The sequence below is a fragment of the Hippichthys cyanospilos genome, chromosome 8 (assembly GCF_059441005.1).
Source record: "Hippichthys cyanospilos isolate Australia breed blue-spotted pipefish chromosome 8, RoL_Hcya_1.0, whole genome shotgun sequence".
In the NCBI taxonomy this organism is placed as follows: Eukaryota; Metazoa; Chordata; class Actinopteri; order Syngnathiformes; family Syngnathidae; genus Hippichthys; species Hippichthys cyanospilos.
The window spans coordinates 19007433-19021768 of NC_142376.1; the positions used below are offsets into that span (position 1 = coordinate 19007433).

At 37.8% G+C, this 14336-nt stretch overlaps 1 protein-coding gene across 6 annotated transcripts in view; it reads left to right on the top strand.

The window, feature by feature from the left end:
* prom2 (prominin 2) overlaps window positions 1-14336 on the top strand; it is a 33072-nt gene that overhangs the window by 10829 nt on the left and 7907 nt on the right. For all 6 annotated transcript variants that reach the window (XM_088421799.1, XM_088421802.1, XM_088421800.1 and 3 more), the window contains 9 exons: window positions 746-897; window positions 2643-2705; window positions 4265-4301; window positions 4374-4518; window positions 4623-4775; window positions 6430-6553; window positions 6630-6715; window positions 8261-8339; window positions 8415-8513. In XM_088421799.1, coding sequence (XP_088277925.1) covers window positions 746-897; window positions 2643-2705; window positions 4265-4301; window positions 4374-4518; window positions 4623-4775; window positions 6430-6553; window positions 6630-6715; window positions 8261-8339; window positions 8415-8513 — 938 coding nt within the window. The remainder of the gene's footprint in view (window positions 1-745; window positions 898-2642; window positions 2706-4264; window positions 4302-4373; window positions 4519-4622; window positions 4776-6429; window positions 6554-6629; window positions 6716-8260; window positions 8340-8414; window positions 8514-14336) is intronic.

A 14336-nucleotide genomic window follows, 5' to 3' on the forward strand; every position in this document is an offset into this window, starting at 1 on the left:
GCTCATGCCGAGAATTGCTTAAAAAATGTTTTTTTGATCTTTCAAAATGAACTAGAAGTCATACTGCAGCAATAGGGAATTTTTGTGAAGGTTGGTGGGTAGATAGGTAGCTAGTTTTTCTTTGTAAGTTTGGTTGGTGGGTACTGCAGATAACCCTTTCAACTTTGAATTAAGCAGTAAAATGCACTATAAATACGGTTTCGGAACCACTCAGAATCGAACAAAGCTTTACCGTTTCGCCATTTTGAAACGAGTGAGGCTGACCAATAGCAGACCAGCATCTCCGTGATGAGACGCCGACCAATAGCAGACCAGCATTGTCGTGACGTTTTGCATGGAGGCATTGACGGCAACAGAAAATAAGGGCAAATACCTAAAAACACCAGCAGATGAAGGCAAAACAACACAAATACAGCCAACCCGCTAGGGTCATGACAGTTGTTTTTGTCTCAAATCCGGGAAAATACGGTAAAGAGGGGACGAAAAACTCAGTATTCCACGTCGCAACATGAAAATAACAGCCAGGGACGCTGTAATTTGCCTCAGTATTCTACGTCGCAACATGAAAATAACATAAGCCAGGGACGCTGTAATTTGCGTCGCACTTATTTTGTTTGCACTTGTTTCGTTTCCACCCCAAGTTTTGAGGATGATACTTTCGCAAAATTGCAAGAGAATGTTATGTTTTGTTGAAAATTATTTGGACTCCCATGCTCAACTGAGTACTTTTTATTTGCACGAATAGTTGTGGACAAAATCATATCGTCGCTGGACAAAGTCAATTTAGGATTGACTAGTGTGTCACAGGAACTCGAGACGACAAACACAAAAATCCAAAGTTCCCTCTCAAGTTGCACGGACTGTAAGCTCGACAAACCATATAAGCTGCCAGACTCCGTAAGTAAAAACAAGACCGTACTGTACTCATCCGAATTGATTTCATCAAGCAGGGCTGTCGAACTCATTTTTATCATGGGACACTTACAGTTCTAATTTTTGTCGGACGGCCGTTGTGACTGAAGTAAAATAATTTTGAAGAATGATCGTCACACATTTTGTAAGCCGAGGCTGCTAAAAACTGTTCAAAAGGGGTATTTGTAATAAAAAAATGTGTATAAGTTGAAGACAACTTGTATGAGAGATCACTGTATTCTATTATGATACATATACTGTATTACCATGTTAAACATTAAAATGTTTCAAACCAAAGATTTCTTTTTAGTCAGTGAATAAGATGGATACCACATTACAATTTGTTATTGTATTTGTCATCTAAAAGAAAAATCATATGCTTTCCTGAGGCAGTTGTGCTCATCAATTTACATAAGCATTGGGTATGTATCAATCACTTGTAGCAATAGCCATGAGGCAGTTTGGTTTTCTATCAATTATTATACATTTGTTTTTAGTTAAAACATTTTTTGGTACATTACTTTTTTGTGTAAATTTTTGTGATTTTTTACTTCATGTTTTCATTTATTGTTTTTTATTGATTATTTTTATTCGTAATGTATGTTCCTTATCGTTCTATATATTACATACTTATGTATGCTGTAGAGCTGAAACACTGTTTAAACTCTCAATATTTCCTCCTTTGTAGAAGGAAGGAAATCAAATAATCAAGAATAGAAAAAAAAGTCAAGTAGCAAAGCTGCGAAGACTGAATTGCAATATGATGAGGATACACTGTATACAGGCCCCCCCAAGCCTAGTCCGTTCCACGTCCCCCCAAATACTCCTAAACCCTTTAAATGAATGTTAATAAATTATAAAATGCATCAAAAACAGTAACAAATACATATTAGATGCATGATAATCAAAATATATCATGTGAAGAAAAAAAATGCTCTAACCCTTTAAATCAATCATTCTTTTTAGCAATTTACAATATGAATGCAGTTCTCATGTTTGCCTTGAAATGGTGCTAGTGTGTTGGTGATGAATGCAGATGGTGATGAGTCATTTCCAGAGTCCATGAATCATTTTCAAGTTCACAGGAGCAATCATATTTATCTTGTTGTTAGTTTGGGTCATGCTAAGTGTTTCCTTTGTGATGTCATTGCTAAAGTGCTAACAATGTGCTAACAACGCTAACGTCAGAGGTGTCAGCCCAAGGTGGGATGTTACATATGTGGTTTTATGTGACTATGTACAATGTTAGCTCTAGCTAATTTCAATTTTATGTTTGTTAGTTCTACGATTTAAATTGTTGGTGGGAAGCGTGGATGGAACAAGTAAAGATGAAAAGTGGAAGACCACAGTAAACATCGGTTCAATTGTCTCGTTTGTGGGCAAGCTGGGATATTAATAAATGATAAACATGCAAAACTGGAACAAATACGGTAGACGTCACGGGTTGTGATAACGTATTACATTACAGTCATGTTGGCGCGACCGCTGGTGTCTCACATATGCCAACAATCTCCCCTTTCGTATCTTGAATTTTCTCTTGTTACTCGAGACAATTTTTCCGCAAGACGTTTTGTGAGCTGAATTTATAGTAACAAGACGCGTTCGTAAGTAGAGGTACCACTGTGTTTTTATCTCAATTAAATGAATAATACATGAATAAATAAGAATATTATCTATGTGAAATGCATGCTGTGATACAGTTCTACACCTCACATTCGTTTTTCCTTCAGATTGACAAGGGCCCAGCGAACGACTTAAAAACTCAACTGGAGTCTAACAATCCATCAACAGTGGTCAGTTAATGATACAATTTCATTAAGTCATTATTCTTTATTCTTATTTTATATGTTGAAACACTTTCCATGTGTCTTAATTACATTTGTGCTGTTTGAAATGATCCATCCATGTTCTGTACCAAAGTATGCTTACTAGGTAGGGTAGCCAGGCGTTGAAACTACACATACATAATTTTCCATTTGTTAAATGTTGTAGTGAGCATAAATTATTCCCTTATCATACTTTCAATCTTATAAAACATCTCGAATAGCAGTAACCAGTAACGGTGCTCTATTTCTGTATAAAATATATTTAAAGCCGGCGTCTCAACTTTACATCAACATTTATTCAAGTTGCTCATTTCATTGCAATGCATAGGAATGATTAATGTATTCTATTCTGTGCTAGACATGGTACTGGTACATGGTACTCAATGGAATCTTCTCCCTGGCTTGTTGGCGTTTTTTTTCTAAAAATGACTGACACGGGCTGAAGTATTTTCTCACAGTCAATATTTATGCTTTGATTAATTTGTTATAATGAATAAACAGATTATTTAGAGTTGGATTACTAACATAGTGTTTCCTTTTTGTAAAACATATTTGTAACAAAGTATGTACTTAATTTGTCCCTGGATATTTAATTTATATTGCTGAATTTATTCTAGTACTGTATACAGTATATAGTATCGCAGACGGACCCCAATGTTTGTAACTCGCATGTATGGGAGAATTCCAGCAAGTAGGGCTTGAAAAAGTCTTTGAGTGATGCGGGCATTTCAAAAAAATATATGAGCATTGTTTTTTAATTTTTTTTCAATTTTATATTAATACGTTTATGTTTATTTGATGTGCGCTGACATGCTAAGAAAGTCACAACTACATAACGTAACACAACACCAATGTGCAACATAGGCCAACTTCAAAATAAACTCAACAAATGATATATGGATGTCAATGCATTAGCCCCAGTAGACTTTTATTTTGAAGTATTTCCTCAGAGCGGCGGTTGTGAATTGATGAGCTTGACTTGTCCTCTCAGCTCCTGCATTCCAAATTATTGTCATCACATTACATTCAATCACTGATGAACGACACTAAAAAAAAAAAAAAAAAAAAACAGTGATCAGTTACAATAGATTACAATGTATGATACTGTACTGCACAGGTTATGATGCATTCAAATGCAGTCGGACAGTTCATGCTCAGACAAATAAAGGCCATCGCTGCATTAAACATTAATAACTGTAATAACATTAATTGTTCATGTCATTATATTGTTTAATTAAAAAATAATTTGAGGTCCCTGGGATTGACCCATGCATAAATACATAATGACATACAGCCTTACATGTTCTCAAAATTTTTACTGTACGTGTTCTCAAAATGCATTCCATTTGGTGGTATAAAAAATAACCAAATATTGTAACAGACACAACAACTCACACAACAAAAATTGTTGGTAACAGTGCAGAAAATGGATGAATGTACATAATGCTTTGATAGGCTGAGTGTTTTTGATCGACAAAAAGCTGCAACATGAAAATCTAAAAAATAACCATTTGACTTGTTTTTAGTTGGCGGACGTCGAGGCCAAAATAGACAACTTAAACTGTGAGTGATCCTGACCTTCCCTTGCCATGTGTCGGATATCAAGTTACTCATTTTGTTTCCTTTAATTTTCAGTTAACGAAATCAAAGCGGAAATCCCCAAACAGGCAAAGAAAATTTCAGACCGATTAAATATTAATCAGTTAATTTCCAAAGTGGATAACATAGAGACCACAATAAATCGGTTTGTTCCGCGAGTGTTGCCAATGGAGAGTATCAGGTAAGAAGAACCCTAAGCGCTTGTCATTGACGACTGGAAGGAGAGCAGATGAGATCTTTTCTCTCGTGGTTGTTTTTTTGTTTGTTTGTTTTGTTTCCAACCAGGTGGCGTGCTTGCATTGTCATGTGCTTCGTGGTCCTGCTGGTGGTCCTGTGTAACATTCTGGGTCTCATCTTGGGGCACTTTGGTATAAAACTGTCTCAAGAGCCCACGGAGCGCTCCTGTATGGCCAATAGTGGCGGAATTCTACTCATGATGTGAGTGCTGATTAGTTTTGGCTACATGATAACTGTACAATACTTACAAATCAAAAATAAAACAAATAAAATAGGTGGCTTTCACAGCAATGTTAGATGTGTAGGATCGCTAGTTTGCAAAAAGATTCTATTTACTTTAGGGATATTTTCATTCTTTGCTATGAAAAAGGCAGAAGTGGGCAACTCAATTTTTTAAGTAAGGTGAAATTGTAATCGTTGGGTCCATTGGTCTGTGGGTGTATTTTTGCCCAACCTTCCTCCACCACTAGAGGACGAGTCTGGACTATACTTATTCCTTTTTCTTTTTTGTACTTACTCTTAAAGTTAACACCATTTATGTGGCTCTACAGTTACACTGCTATTATTTTATTAGTATATTATAGTATATATTAGTATATTTGATTTACTATTGAAACACAACTCAGTAACATCACTGTAACATGAAAACACAGCCAACTAAAGTGTTTAACCAAAGGCTATAGTTCACCATCTTGTTTATTAACCCACATCTTTAAAGGGACAATGTGTAAGATTTAGACCGTTTTTCATTAAAAAAGGAATCAATTAAAAGATTATGAACTTCAAAAACTTGCAAATATAATTGTCAGTCTAGTTATCATTAAACTGTATTACATGGGGGATGGCACTCCTCCAGAGGCTGCCATGTCTGTAATAGCTACAGACAATGGTAAATGCAGTCTGTAACAAAAAACAGTCTAAATCTTATGCAGGTGAGACAAGAGTGCTATTAGCAATCATGTCCACTGGAGGGCATTGTCATGTTTTACTGGACACTCAAATGGTGGATGTCGATTCTCATATATAACTGCCTTCCCTACAACTATACATGACAATTTCATTAACATTTGTCTAAATTTCGTCCGTCACATACACTACAAGTCAAACAAAATATTGCTGAAGTTGAATTGACCAAAATCGTCTTTAATTAGGGAATTAAAAAACTTCTATCTTGCATTACCTGGCCAAGAGCCAATCAGCGAAATACTGCAGATTTGGGTGCAGATCCACTGGTTATGTGAAAGAGTGACCACCTGCAGGGTCAAGGTATCTCAGAATGCTCTTCTCAGCAAGCAATTTCTTTAAGTAAAATGTATTTAAAAGGAAAATTAACACAACATCTATTAACACTTAATTAAAAAAATTACTTTTAACTATTAAATGTGACATTCATGAAATGAATCTTTCATGAATTCAATGTTTTATTTAATTCATGAAACATTTAATTATTTAATGACACTTTTATTTAAATATTGAATGGTACATTTATTTATTGCATTTTGGCACTTTCGGTCCTCCATATCTCAAGTCAAGGGGGATCATATTTACATTGGGTTTAAAATATCTTGGCGAGTTCCCCTCGACTTTATGTCAGCCATCCTTCAACATCGATGTCAAGCTTTGTTTATCAATGAGGATCATTTGCATTGAGGAGGCCAATCCCTCCGCAAGTTATGATTACACCCTAAAATATGTACAAATACCACCGGTGCACTGTGACATATTCAGGTTGGCATCCTGATACATTCCACCATTGGCGCTTGCTTTGTAAATTACATGCCCTTGTTTAATTTTTTCTGTAAGCGCCACACAATATTTTAGTGAATATGGCTCTGAGTTTTTTTTTTAATTTCAGCGGGGCGAGTTGGAGCTTCCTGTTTTCGTGGCTGCTCATGTTGATTGTGACGATACTCCTGCTGGTGGGTGGCCACATCCACACTTTGGTGTGCCGGCCATGGGGAAGCGGAGAACTACTGGAGGTAAAATGTCTATGCTTAAAAAAACAAAACAAAACATGCAAATGAGTGAACATGTGTTTTTCTCCTTTCTTGACAGTTTGCACCAACTGTGATACCATCTTTGGATTTGTCTAAAACCTTAAACATGCAGCAAGAGCTTCCCAAACTTGCTGATATATACAGGTAGATAGATGTAAACCTGCATCTGTTTTGCATTACAACACACTGTAAATTAGAGGTGTACAATCAACTGTCTTAAAAGGCCATGAAACTTAACAAGAATGGCTGCCAAGGGCCATGCCAAAAGCTAACTTTAACCGTGGGTGGTTAATTGAACTTATAATTACGGAACTGATAATTACGGAACTGATAATGGTAAAAAAATAAATAAATAAATTAAAAAAATATATTATTTGGGTACAGGCCATGAGGAAGGGAGAAAGCAAATGTTACTGGGAAGTGGGGAAAGGATGAAAACCTAAGAAGCGATGTCACAGACAGTGAGGTGGTGACGGTTCATTTTTCATGCTATTTTCTATTAAATCCACTATTTTTCAGTGTCATATATAGAGAAGACTGATGATTACATCTTTGCTGTTCAGATGCTACAAAGAGCCTCACTTTTAGAGAGGAGCAAAACTATTCTATTTATATTAGTGTGTTTTGGTGACAGTCGAACGTACAAAGCGTAAAGTTTATTTTAAGTCATAAGTTCATACAATGTGAGCTAGACTGGGAGTAACACCAGAAATTCGACATAACCCGACCTTAATTGGAATGCATTTACGTCACCACATATTATTGTTAGAAAAGGGGTGAGCTGTTGGACACTCTAAATTGCCACTTGTCGTCTATGCGTGGCCTGTGATTGTTGGCAACCAGTTCAGAGTGTACCCTGCCTGTTGCCCGAAGACAGCTGGGTTAGGCTCCAGCGCGCCCTGACACCCGAGTGAGGATAAGTAGCTAAGAAAATGGATGGATGGACTCCCTTCCACCGATCAGAAAAATACTAGTGCTAGCATGAGATGATTAATGGTATTGTCACTCATCACCAAATTTAGATTGCAGAGCTGGACAAGTGTGAATATTTAGTTTTTAGTTAAATTGTTAAGGCACAAAAGTTTTTAACGTGTATTTTTTAATGAGTGTTTTTACCAGACTGTAAGCTGTTTTCCTATCCAAGTGAGGGGCGAAGGTTGTGAATGTTCGAATGTTGCTGAAGGTAGCAAATGCGCGTTCGCGTCGGGTTTGTTTGGGTGCGTTCAACATCCGGCAAACGTTTGTGACTTCAAACAAAGCCTAACGAGAACACATCAGCTACCTTCGCCGACACTTAAAATAGTTCGTCCCTTGGGCTTCGGTCATAATCCTTGCAGTCCAAATTCATAAAATAATTTATAAATAAGTTGGAAATTCACGTTGCAAACTATCAGCTGTTGATTATGCTAAACCTGAGGAGTGACCCAAAGTTGTTACAAAAGGTTGCAACATCGCAGGGTAATTTTATAGCTCGCAGAGTAATTTTAGAGCTCGCAAGCTAATGAGCTGTGATTCCAAATCCATATAATGTTTGAAAATCATGAATATAAATTGGTCCGTAATGGCGGCGTGTATGACTTGCTGTGCCATCAGTTTAGAAATGACTGACATATAGTTAATCAACATGAAGAAGGTCAAATCAAGTACTGTAGAAGGCAAAAATCTATAGATAATGTTTTATTTTTGCAGTGGTTGTAAGGATGACAAGTCACTGTGGTCCACACTCCACTTAAGTAAGACAATGAACATTAACTTCGACGTAACCACAGTAAGTGTCTTCTCCTTCCGCTCTCGCATTTGGTGGTGATTATATGCATATCCTAAGTACATTCTCTGTGCCCAGCACCTCAGTGCACTTGATCGCGAGAACATAGCTATACCCAAATTCTTTGACGCCAACTTAAAGAAGAAGTTGGCCGATGTGCAGAAACTCATTCCAGAGGTGGGTGAACACTGTACATGTGTATTCCCTTGAGAATTTCCTTGAAAATAGTGTGTGTGTGTGTGTGTGTGTGTGTGGGGGGGGGGGGGGGGGGGGGGGGGGGGCTGGCTGTTTTAAAAACCACATCACAAACGTATGGACGGGGCTTTCTGTCGCTGTTGTCCACTTTTTTTTTAATCGCGCGAGGAGAGGGGAGGGGAGGGGAGTGGAGCGAGCTTGCTGCGCACTTTACGGTAGATCTGGAAAGAAGGGCATTGCTGAGAACTTTCACTTTTCTGGGATGTGACAGAGCCAATATTTTCACCCACAGCACCTTTTATTCTTTGCGGCAATACTCGCCTGCCAAAAAATAAAAGTTTCAATGGCGCAATCAAGTGGCCGTGACCGTGCAAAATATTGTGCTGACAATGCCGCGCTATCATTAGCTTAGCACAGTATCTACTGTTCAACAGCTGTTAAGTGAAGCAAACGCTGCACATACCAGTTGTCCCAAGTTCTCGCTTCCGCCTTTCGACAAGCCAGGTGAGGGCTCTTGCTTGGCTCTGTTTCATATTCAAAGCTCAGCTGGCCGAGTTGGATCACTCCCGGTGACCGCAAAGCAGCTGCCATGATTCGTTCCTGCCCCCTGCGTGAGCCCTTGAATGTTCCCGAAGTTGATTGGCTGTGGCGACTCGAAACGCGGAAAAAGTAAATAAAAAATAACTTCACGCGAAAGGCGAAATTCCGCTTCTCGTGACCGCGCGCAGCCATTTGCGCCGCTCCATTTGCGTCCATCGCGTCGCCCGACGTGCATTTGCGCCCAGTCACGCGAACTCCATTGACTACAATAAAAAACGATCCGCTTTTTCGCACGCATACCATTAAACTAAATCATCTCCAAAACATTATTTCAGGTGAAGCCCACACGGGCCAGTACCAGTTGATCCAGGGACCGGTACCGGTCCGCAGACCGGGGGTTGGGGACCACTGCTTTACATGACACTCAGTTGGTGGAAGTCGTTTCTCATTTATAACTGTCTGTCAACTATCGAAGATGGTTTCATTAACATTTGTCCTAATTTATCTAAATTTCCTCTATCACATACACTACAAGTAAAACAAAGTATTGCTAAAGTTTAATTTATTAAAAAAACGTGTTTATATCAGAGCATTAAAAATCTTCTATTTTGCTTTTCCTGGCCAAGAGCCAATTAGAGAAAGAATGCAAATTTGTTCTGCAATCATTGGTTACTTGAAAGAGTGACCGCCTTGCAGTTGATACCTCCTAATGGGTTTGACTGCAGGATGTAGGATAGGCACCAAAAGAACTACACACCCTTGTCCCGACAGGTACATAAAGTTATATTAGAGGGTGAAATGAGTAACGTTAATGTCGTAAATACTATATATCATATTAACATAATGCAGTGAAATAGAACTATTAAATGCTAGAAAGCGTTAGAAAAAATAAAAGGTCATCTGACTGTTGTAATATTGATATGACATTAGTAAAAATATTATGGAAAACGTCTTTTCCCAACAGGTACATACACAAAGCGATACTGTATTATAGAGCGAAATAATGCATCTAACCTTTATGTTATGTATTTATATAATTTAAAAAATCATAAATCCAATACGTGCAATAGAACTATTAAAAAAAGGTCGACAGACTGTTGTAATATTCATCCGACATTAGTAAAAAAATATTATGGAAAATATAGTACAGTACAACCTTTTGCATACATTTTGGATGTGTCCTTTACAGGTTTTTTTCCCCATCCAAAATAACAATGGCAAAAGTCATTCTAAAATGTAAAAGTGGAGAACAAAGTCAATATTACCACGATTGGCAAAACCAATTTAGAAAAATTCTATTCACATACACACACTTAATAATTTCATTGATAAGTTCACCTTTAAGAACTATCATATAATTTTGTAGGAAATTGCGACTAATATGTATAACGAATAATTCCCAATTTTGATTTAGATTTAAAGAAAACATTTGTTACTATAGATCATACTGTGTGAATGGAAAAAAAATGAAAAGGACTGGTATATAAATGGATAACGAGTTACCTGGATGAGAAATCAGTATGTGCAATTTACTGTAAAAACAAAAGATCAGTTCAGCTGAAGATACCACATAGGATCCCTCAAGGGTCGGTGCTTGGTCTTATATTATTTACCTTACATTATATATTATGGACAGTTGCAGTGTTTCAAAAATGTTTGCTGCTCTGGAGTGAGTCTTGAACAACTTATTACTTACTTATGATGACTTAATTGAATTCAAAATGGCACAAATGATGTATATAACATATAATGGCCAACTTTGCTACAGTATTCAGAAGCTTTTCGCAGTAAGAAAAGGCTATTGTAGTCTGAAGGGGCACAAGCAAGTTCAAAAAAGTGTCAGAACTAACATAAGCAAATGTATGTCTCTATAAAAGCTGCTGCTATATGAACTAGAACTAGTATTTGGTATGATGTAATAGAGAACAAGTCTGAAGAAAACACAGGCAAAGGGACATTGCAGCAAGTAGGCATACCACTTGATTTCAAGGCTTCATTTGGGTGGTTCGATAAATTTAATAAGACATGAGGAAGCTGCCAGCACTGACGTGTGCGCTGCGCAACACTTCCCATAAAGCGCTAAAGGAAGGAAATTCAAGTTGAAAGTGTTACATTTTTTTCAAATAATGTTCAAGTGAAATTAAAATCATTATTTACAACAGTTATTTCAATCATTTGCCTGACATCTACTGAACATCGTGTTTTTTGAATGGTTCGATATAATATAAAAATGTAATGGTATTTATTTCAAGCTTAGAACAAATGAGACAATTTACATGCAAAATGTGAATCACTATAAGAATGTTTAAGGATGCAAACTGCACTCTGGAACGGATTAAAGTCATATCTAGTGCTTCCACTGTATGTTACACTTGTCCTCAAAATTATTCATACCCTAGACTTTTTTTTTGTTTTTTCATTTTTGTGACAAAACCTTTTCATTAATGCACATATGTGACAAACAAGTAAAAGAATCAAAACAGCACACAATTGAAGAAATGCAAAACTATCAGGTATTTTATTGAGGGAAAACCAAAAAATGCTATGTTCAAAATTATTCATACCCTAGTCCAATGTTTTAATTAATCAAAACCAGAGCGTTTGTTTTTTAAAACCACCCCCAGACCATTCCTGTATGCATCAACCAGCATTCTGCATTCCTCCTGGAGAATATTGGCCCATTGTTCACAGGCAAAGGCCTCAACATGGGTCAAGTTGTCGGTTTTCTGAGCCACCTTTCTCATCTTCAAGTTTCACCTCAATTTTTAATAGGATACTGGTCAGCAGTCTGACTTGACCATTTTAAGACATTCACATCATTTTGCTCATCCATTTCTTCACAACCTTGGCAGCTTGTTTCAGATAATTGTCCCTCTGGACCATCCATTTGTGGCAGAGCTGGAGTTTCTCAGTAGACTCCTTCAGGTTTTTGTGAAGGAGTCTGATGTAATCCTCCTTCCTTTATCATTTCAATAACTTTGACAAGGTTCCCTGTGCCACTGGAGGAGAAGCATTCCCATAAAACTATGTTTTCACTACCACGCCTGATAGTGGGGGATGGCGTTTTTTTCGGCTCATGAGCCTCTCTTACTAAGCATTCATAGGCCCAAATAAGTTGCCTGTAACTATAACTAACTGTCTCCTCAAACCACAGGATAGTTGACCAAAACCTAGAGTCATGCTGGAGGTGACCTCTGGCAAAAGCCAGGCAAGCCTCAACATGTTTTTTTTTCTTGAGCAGGGTTGTCTTCCTGTGCCACCTTACAATTCTTGCCACGCCGACCGAGGTTTTTAACAGTGGTGAACCTCATGTGGTTGTCTATGATGCTCTGGACAATTGCCACAGAATACCTAACCGCTTGGAAATGGCCTAGTAACCCTTTCCCTTGCTGTGGGCACACACAAGATTCCAACACAGGTCCTCCCACAGGTCTTTCTTCTTGACCATGATGTCCAGAAGCAGAGTATGACTAGGAGACTTTTAGAAAAAAAAATATACTCTTCTAAAATATAAACACGCGTTTATTCACCTGGTGACACCAAATTTACACATTTGAGACGTTTTTGTTGAGATAATGACTGGGCATGATTAATTTTGAACGTAACATTTTCTGGAAATCCATCAACGATATCACATTGAAATTAAGAATCTCTTGAAAAATGTATTTTCATTCATTTGTTTATTGGTTACATATGACTCACAAAGAAACTAAAAAAAAATAATTAGTTTTGTCACAAACAAAAAAAAGTATGAATACAAGGGTATGAATAATTCTGAGGACAAATGTATATATAAACGCACAAAAATTTGAGACAGAAATCTAAAGTGAACTTTAGTGCTGGGGTGCTAAAGTACAGTGGGCCTCCGTGTTACGAACTTAATCCGTTCAGCGGCTAGGCTCGTAACTCGAATTGGCCGTATGACGGGCAATCCAAACCTATGTTAACTAGTGAATGTGTGCAACGTGTGGAAAAACCTTAGGCAAAAACATCACGACTTTATACACATATCAAAAATTAGTAACATAATCTACTGTACAGTTAAATTAAATAACATAAATATACAAAGGAAAAATGACATTTACGTGACTTGAGCTGGTGGTGGGTGGAGGCGGAGGGGAGCAGAGACAAACCCGCAGAATGTTTTTTTTTTCTTAAACAAGAACTTTTCTTAAACGAGAACATATCACCGGCGATTTCCTTCCCTTTAATCCGTAATAGAAGAAGCCTCTCAATTTTGTTGTTGACCGAGGTCCGTCCCCTGGCAAGGAAAGTCATGCCCTTAGAAGACTTGCTTGCTTTAATAGCTTCTTGTTCTTGAGAATTGTACCGACTGTCGAGCGGTTACGGCCATACTCATACTACTTTATTATCTCCTGCTTGGTTTCTATTGTCATCATCCTCTTACTTCTTCCTTTACCGCCACTTGCAATTTTAGAAGCCATGTCTAACAGATAAAAAGTTGCAAAGTCTTCACAACGCACCGACCAGCTCATGCCATCAAGCAAGATAGGGAATTCGGCCAATAGCATATCCGCATTTCTGTGGTTGACGTGACGCCGGCCAATAGCATATCGGCATCTCCGTGACTGAGACCGTGACTGTGAACTTAATCGACCAATAGCATATCGGCATCTGCGTGACTGAGACTGTGACCTTAATTGACCAATAGCATATCAGCATTTCCGTGAAAAGTTGTTTTTGTTGATGCAGCAAAGCGAAAAAAATAGTGCGGACACACTGACCCGCATGTTGCATGGTTCGTAAGACGAAAGGTTTGTGCGTAAGAGGGGGACAAAAAAACGCCGCGGTCCACGTAGTAAGATGAAAAATACGTAAAACGGGGTTCGTAAACCGGGTTCCCACTGTACTAACATAAAGGTGTGGAGTATTGCACATATGACAGTTATTGGACATTATATAGCTTGATGGCAGCTGGAAGGAAAGACCTTCTGTAGTGTTTGGTTTTGCATCACGGTGCAATCAGCCAGCCACTGAAGCTGCTCTGCCAAAACACCTCCAGGGCATGAAGTGGCATCCTCACTTCAGCCACCTGCTCAACAAAGTCCTGAGTGATGTTAATGGTGTTGCCCGTCAGTTTATTGAGAGTAATACCATATAAAATACCATATTTACAGGAAAATGTTATATTTAACATTAAAACATTGCTACCTTTTGAGAACATTGATATTAATGATATCATGAAAAGATTGTATTTTGACAGTCCGTACTGTATAACATCATTTTGACCGTAACACCATTTTC